This window comes from Entamoeba histolytica, genomic scaffold (assembly GCF_000208925.1).
Source record: "Entamoeba histolytica HM-1:IMSS scf_1104750519297 genomic scaffold, whole genome shotgun sequence".
NCBI classification, from domain to species: domain Eukaryota; phylum Evosea; order Mastigamoebida; family Endamoebidae; genus Entamoeba; species Entamoeba histolytica.
The window spans coordinates 25,627-33,071 of NW_001915047.1; the positions used below are offsets into that span (position 1 = coordinate 25,627).

Genomic DNA, 7,445 nt, shown 5'->3' on the forward strand with positions numbered 1-7,445 from the left:
CCTCATAAATGCAGTATAGTCTAGTTTTGTTTGTTGAGAATTTATCACTTGTTTGATAATATGTCCATCTTGTAAATAGATGATTCTGTCAGCATAACATTCAATATCAGGATTATGAGTAACCATAATGATTGTTGTTCCTATTTTTTGATTTAATTCAAGAATTAAATTCATTACTTCTATTGTATTTTTGGTATCTAAATCTCCTGTTGGTTCATCCATTAATAATAATTCTGGTTCATTTGATAATGCACGTGCAATAGTAACTCGTTGTTGTTCTCCTCCTGACAATTCAGAAGGAAGATGGTTCATTCGGTCTTGAAGACCAACTAATTCAAGAAGTTTAATTGTTCGTTCATGTCGTTGTTTTTTATTCAGTCTTCCAAGTATTTTCATAGGGAGTTCAACATTTTCATAAGCAGACATTGTAGAAAGGAGGTTATATGTTTGAAATACAAATCCTATTTTTTCTAGACGAAGGTTTGCCATAAAAGATTCTTTTGTTTTTTCATTGATTTCTGTTCCAAACATTGTAAGTTTCCCATGAGAAGGTTTATCAATTAACCCAATCATATTGAGGCATGTAGTTTTTCCTCCTCCACTCGGACCACGTAACATAACAAATTCTCCTTTTCTAATACCTAAAATCTCAGACTTACTACCAAATGAAATATCTCTAACAGCAAATACTGATTCATTTCTTCCTTCTATTTTATACTCTTTTTCAAGATGTTCTGCTGATACTATTACTTCTCCAAATAATTTGTTTTGATTAGAATTTATTATATTAGGATCAGTCAAATTTTCAATTTAAAGAATTATTTGATGAAGATAACTAAGTAATTTGATAAGAAGAATGATGAATTTGTATTTAAAAAGATTTAGTACCATTAATGAAGCATTCATTAGAGTTTCAAAAAATAATAGACTTAATAATAATTTTAAAAATGAAGCAAAAGTAAATACTGATACTAACACATCCAATTTTATTCATTAATTTTTGTTTACTTGAAGTAACTCTAAGAAATCATGAGGAATAGAAAATGTACCATTTACAATTTTTTTAATATTTATTAATTCTTCTTCATCATAATCATTCAAATTAATTTCTACAACTCTACCCGGTTCTTTGAATATTCCAAGTACATTAAATAATAGATTAATTCTTTCACTTGACATTTTAGAAATTTGATTTGTTAAGACTTCTTTTTCTTTTATTGTCATTTGCTTTCTTTGATATTTTGTTCCTCTAATTTTAGCCATTTTTTCTTTCATTTCTTCAATCTCTGCTTCATCACAATAATAGAAATTACTATGTTCATATATTGGTCGAACAGCTACTGGAAGAAAAGTAGGTGTAACACTAACTTGTTCTGGAAGTATTAATTTTGGAGGATTATTCTCTAGAAACGCAGAGTTAAACATTTTATCGAATTTTTTCATTAAATTAATAGCAGACTGATGTATTGAATTTTCAGAGGAATTATAAATTTTTGCATTTTCAAATATTAATTTCATATCTTTTTTGAAATCTTCTTTTGTTTTATATAGCCCTTTACTAAGTTTAATTGATACTGTTTCTAAATCCATTGGATGTTTAACAATTTTATAATAATCTAAAATATTTAATGCAATGGGATCTACTTCTGTTTTAAATGGTTCACTTTCTTGATTATTCATTATAGCACCTAATATTGATGAACATATTACAAGGTCTTTATTCATATGAAGTTTACCTGATACTACTTCAATATCTATTTCTTTTTTTCTAGAAATTTTTTTCCCATTTCTTGATTTATCTTTTAACAAAACAGAATTTTCTTCTTCAATGCCTTTCATTAATTTTATTCTTTTTGGATTTTTATTTGTCTTTCTTGAATATGAATGATTTACTTCTTTTTCTGGAATTGATATATCATCACTAAGATGGACTTTTTCTAAATAGTCTAAATGAAAACCTTGCTTTGTAGGATCTTCTTCATCTGAATGAACCATTGAAGAATTGTATGAAACTGGATGATCTCTAGATAATACCTGAGAATAACTTTGAGTGTTATTTATATCAATAGGCTGTCGAAATTGATCTAATGGACTTGGAAGTTTATTTTGTTGTTGTGTTTTTGTTTTAGTAATATTTTTAATAAATGGATTATCTCTAATACTTGGAAGTTCATTTGTTGGCATTTGACTTGTTTCATTTACTTGTTGATTAACTGATTTAGGTTGTACTTGTTGAAGGGGATTTAGATTATTAAAAGAAGGACGAAGGGGTGCGATATTAAGAGAGTTTTGTTGATGAATTGATTGTATGTTTTGAAGTTTGTGCTTTTCTTGAAAGGCAACTCTAAATGGTCCAAAACACGTGTTAACACACCCTAATCCTGTCCCACTTTGTTTTTTTCTTTCAAGCTCATCTCCTTGGTAAAAAATATTATTAATTTGATAAGGAATTGGTCCACTAATTTTAACTTCATCAAGTTCTTCTTCTGATAACACTACTGCTTCGTATGACCGTTGTTTTATTTTTGTTTGTTCAGCATCAGGAAACATTTCAGAACTTTCACCTATACTATCCTCATCGTCTATTGTCATTTCTTCAAAAGCAGGTATTTTGCCAGTGTCATCGGTAAAGGATAAAATTATCGGCTCACGGAATGGTTCTGTCATTGTCTAAAGTAAAATTAACAGTTTTTTTTTCAGACTCACGTAATGTTTGTTTCTCATCAATTGAAAAGAATAAACTATATTGTCAATTCAAATAAAATAATTCTTATTATTTTAATTATTAATGATTCCACGTCATTAATCATTTCAAGATCCAAAAAAATAAAATAAAAACAAAAAATAAAAATAAAAACTTCATCACGACTTTTCATCTTAAAATAATAAAGAAAGGCACATTAATGGAAATTGTTCATGACCAAAAATATTACGATTCTATTGCCTTACAATTACTAACATTATTAGCCCAAAATTCACTTGCAGAGTTTCATATTCAAATTGAATCATTACAACAAGAAGCTCATTATAATAATAATATTAAACAAGTTATTTCTATGGAACAATTCTTCATAGAAGGAAGATATAATCGTGTATTAGAAGGAGTTCAATCACTTCAATTAGGAGATATTTCATCATTGTTACCATTATTAAAACAAACATTAGTAGAAGCTGTTGCAGCAACAATAGAAACAGCTTATCATATTCTTCCAATTGACTATACTAAGAAAGTATTAATGATTTCAAATGATTCTGAATTCAATGAAGTAGTAGCAAATGTTTGTTGTTTAATATATTTCATTCATTTAATTAAAATAAATTTAATATTATTGTAGCATCAATGGAAAATTGAAGGAAATCAAATAATTTTTGAATTGCCTAAAGTGGATAAAAAGAAAGAAGAGACATTAAGTTCATTTGAAAATATTTCTGATTCACTTTCCTTGATTAAAGAAATGGATGAAATGATGTAATTTCATTGTTTTGATTCTTTGATTTATTTGGTTAATAAAAATAATAAACAAATGAAAGAGAAAAAGGTTTGTATTTAAAATATAATCATCTTTCTTAAACAAGATTTCTTGCAACTTGTTTTGCTCTTCTATAAATGATTCTTTTTGTAATGATAAAACCAAATAATAACACTAAGAAGATAAGGAAGATAATAATACCAACTGTAAAGAAGAGATTTTTATATAACCATTGACCAACATTTTGTACTACTTCAACTAATTCAACTTGTAATTTAAAATTTTGATATACTGCATTTATATCATTTCCATCTCCAATTTTAATATCTACTGTAACATAACCATCAGAAAGAAGTTGAATAAGATTAACAAAAGGATCATTAAACTGAATTTTTACTCTGACTTGATTGGAATTATCAATAGAAAATTGTGTTTGTTCTGTTTCTCCAACATATACTTTTTTCATGTGACTGAAATAATCACCAATTAATGTTACTATAGACCCTGCTTTTCCTTTTACTGGGTCTGTCCTCCATATATCTGGCCATTCTTCTACTTCGCCATTACATAATTCACTTTGATTCACACATGTAATTACTCCACCATATCCAGTAACACTAATACTATCTCCTGATGGACAAAGAATCCAATTTCCATTAACATTAACTCTATATCCTCGGTCTACACATTTTACTCTATAACAACTAAAGTCACTAATTGGAATAGAATATTTCATTAAACTAGATGAAAAACATCTTGAATCTTTTCCATATGAACTTCCTCTATCAAGGAATGATAATGAGGCAATATTTTCTGTTGATAATACACTCTTTTCATAACATTGACCTCCTGAAACTAATGTTGTGTGAATACAATAATCCATTAATTCAATCATCCCTCCTTTAGTTGGGTCTTCATAATTTTGATAAATTTTAGGCAAATCTTTACGAACAGAAGTATCACAAATTCCAATGGCTCCTCTATCAGGAGTACATCCCCTTGCTTGAGTCTCACCATAATATGGCGCTTGTGTTGGCCAATTAGAACATTTGAAAAAATCTTTTTTCATACCTTTACCCCATGTTAATGGTTCAGCAGCACTATAATTAACTGAATAAGTTCCTAGGTCTTCAAAATATGCCAATGTGAAATTAGAAATGACTGAATAAGATGATGCTGTTCCTGTCATAATTTCATTATAAAGAACTCTTTTTTCCCAATGAGCTCCTGCAGTTCCACTTCCTCCACCATCCTCAAACTCTACATATGAAATTGAATTATCACCAAAATGTTCTCGAGCAACTTTAAGAACTTTTTCACTGGTAACAACAGGTACTGTCTCTGTTCCTCTTCCTTTAGAAATAGACATCATACCAGTAGGTGATACAAATCCCATTGCATGCATTGTTTCATGAAGGACAGTATGGGCATTGATTCTGAATTTTCCTTCACTAACATCTAAATTTGCTGGATTAATATTTGTATAACCAAAAATATTTCGTTTCTGATTATTTGGATTAGTAGAGCTTGCATCAGCAGCACTTCCACATGATGCAGCATAAGCTAATACAGTTTGTGATTCAATAGGATGTGCCGTAACATACATTACCATTCCAATATCATCAGCAATTGAGCTATCTTTTATACTAGAAATTTCTCCACATCTATCTTTATCTTTTATACTTGATTTTAATGTGGCTAACGTTCCTTTATGTACTCTAAAATATTTCTTAATTAAACGTTGTACTTCGTCTATAATCTATTTGATTAATTCATTTATTTTATTTTTTTTTACACAATAATAAAACTAACTCTTATAATATATGCCTTTTTCTCTTGTGTTAACAAATTATCTTGTGTACAGGTTCCTGATACAACAAAACAAACAGGTGGAGTACTTACATATCCACTACCATAATTTAATGCATTAGTATCAAACTTAACATTTAATGGAACCCATTCAGAGTCATCACTTGCTAATTTTCTTTTTGGATGATACAATGGACTTTCTGTTTTTTGTTGTATTTGAGAAAAGATACATTCAGCGAATGTAAATGAGATGAGTAGTAATACAATCAACATAGTATTATTAATTCAAAGTTTTTTTTTATTTTTCTTCTTATATAGTTTCTTAGTTTATTATTATTTGTAGCTTCTAGTGCCAAATTCCATTCATCATTTCAATTTTTACAAAAAATGTGTTAAAGCTTTTCTTTTTGTTATTAAATAGTAATAATTATTCCTCTTTTTCTTAATAAAACTCAACAAAAACTTTATTTTATTTTGGTATTTAAAATGGTTAAAGTTATTAATATATAACTATACCTCATTATATTAACAACTTATTGTTTCAGTGGCACATCCTGGATATGAACAACACACATATTCTCAAAAAGAAATTGAAGAATTAAATAATGAAAATTTAAAATTACAACATGAAATTGAAATGTTACAAGAAGAAATAAAGAAATCAAAAGTTCATCCGATTAATTTTACTCCACCAATTGCAAAATTAGAGGTAAATCCAAAAATTTATCGATTTAGACCATTTATTATAAAATTAACAATAAATACAAGTTTTGGTATTGAATTTACTGGAGAAGAAGTTCTTTCTGCTATTACTAAAGCAAAGATAAGAAAAGAAAATGATATGTTTACAAATATTACTACATGTTGGTGTTCGTCTAATAAAGAAGTAGTTGAAATTGGTGTTTCAAATACTGGAGCTATTGGACCTTATCAAACAGATGAAGGATTTGTTTATGTTCTTGACCAATGTAGAAGCCATTGCACAAGTAGTAGAGATCATCATCATGGTAGATTAATATTGGTTGTTGATCAATTACCAGGAATACCACCAATCCTTTCTAATGGATTTGAGTTATGTGCTAGAATTAAAGGAGAATTACCAGAAGATGTCATTCCATATTCTAAAGACCAAATTATAACACCTGTTCCAAATGTAAGAGAAAAACATCGTGTTGATTTACAATATGATTCAGTCGATTTATTGTTTACAGCAGTATTTGTATTTGCATCATCAATGACACAACAACAAGTAATGGAAACATTGAATGAAATTGTCTCATTTTTGAAGAGTACAGAAGGGTATATTTCAAGTTATTCAACAGACTCAGCAGGAATGTATGTATTATATTGTTATTATTCAACATATCCATTAAGTTGTTCTGCGTCAATACAACTTAAAGCATATCTTTCTAATGAACAAAAAAATTATATGAATCAAGATCTTCATTTGTCTGGTCAAATGAGATTGTTAGCAGTAAGTTTATGAACATTTCTAATTGACTTATAAAAATGAACAAACCAAAATACATTCATCTTTTCATCTCAATTTTATTTATACAAAAGTATATTTTTATTCGTTATTTCAGGTATTTGGATGATTAAAAACAATGATATATCTTGTCTCTTCTTTATGACATTTAAACCTAAACAATCCAAAAACTGAGGATATTTTGAAGAATGTATGTCCAAAACAAATAAGAATTAACACAACCCACAGTTATTTTTAATGTTTTTATATAAGATTTCTCTTTAAATCAAAAAAATCAAAATATTCTAAAAACAAATAAAATTAAGTAATGAAGTGGCATTATCTTATTAGATTAAATTGTACTAATGAAACAAAAGTTTTTTTAGGTATTTTATTTTATTAATGATAAGTCTAAAATGGTTTGTCTATAATATAAAAGTATAATTCTATAAAAATATATTCATAAACTAATAAACAATCAATTTCACTTATAATATCCAACAAACAATGAAATAGTCGTTGGTTTGTGAAAATAAATCTAGTCCATCTTTTCTTTGATATATATTATTGTTATTCAATAAGTATTAACTAATTCAAATGATTGTTTTGATATAACAAAATGAAGAATTGATGAAATGTAGTAATAAATACTATTTAAAACATTAACATCAAAACTACATGAAGAAAAAAACTATCTC

General features: G+C 27.5%; 5 protein-coding genes across 5 annotated transcripts; 2 read left to right on the forward strand and 3 right to left on the reverse strand.

The window, feature by feature from the left end:
• Positions 1 to 44: 44 nt before the first annotated feature.
• Positions 45 to 618, reverse strand: EHI_200200 (ABC transporter ATP-binding protein, putative; the record flags this gene model as incomplete). Its single annotated transcript, XM_001913926.1, has 2 exons — positions 45 to 68; positions 124 to 618. 2 exons carry the CDS (start codon positions 616 to 618, stop codon positions 45 to 47), a joined length of 519 nt encoding a protein of 172 aa, XP_001913961.1.
• Positions 619 to 993: 375 nt separating this feature from the next.
• On the reverse strand, positions 994 to 2,667 carry EHI_200210 (bromodomain protein, putative; the record flags this gene model as incomplete). The annotated part of the gene is made up of 1 exon (XM_650304.1): positions 994 to 2,667. The coding sequence occupies one exon, from the start codon at positions 2,665 to 2,667 to the stop codon at positions 994 to 996; it is 1,674 nt and encodes a 557-aa protein (XP_655396.1).
• Positions 2,668 to 2,903: 236 nt separating this feature from the next.
• EHI_200220 (proteasome regulatory subunit, putative) lies at positions 2,904 to 3,473 on the forward strand (the record flags this gene model as incomplete). The annotated part of the gene is made up of 2 exons (XM_650303.1): positions 2,904 to 3,278; positions 3,336 to 3,473. The coding sequence occupies 2 exons, from the start codon at positions 2,904 to 2,906 to the stop codon at positions 3,471 to 3,473; spliced, it is 513 nt and encodes a 170-aa protein (XP_655395.1).
• A 94-nt stretch (positions 3,474 to 3,567) lies between these two features.
• EHI_200230 (cell surface protease gp63, putative) lies at positions 3,568 to 5,552 on the reverse strand (the record flags this gene model as incomplete). Its single annotated transcript, XM_650302.1, has 2 exons — positions 3,568 to 5,229; positions 5,283 to 5,552. 2 exons carry the CDS (start codon positions 5,550 to 5,552, stop codon positions 3,568 to 3,570), a joined length of 1,932 nt encoding a protein of 643 aa, XP_655394.1.
• A 364-nt stretch (positions 5,553 to 5,916) lies between these two features.
• On the forward strand, positions 5,917 to 6,765 carry EHI_200240 (uncharacterized protein; the record flags this gene model as incomplete). The annotated part of the gene is made up of 1 exon (XM_650301.1): positions 5,917 to 6,765. One exon carries the CDS (start codon positions 5,917 to 5,919, stop codon positions 6,763 to 6,765), a length of 849 nt encoding a protein of 282 aa, XP_655393.1.
• Positions 6,766 to 7,445: the final 680 nt, after the last annotated feature.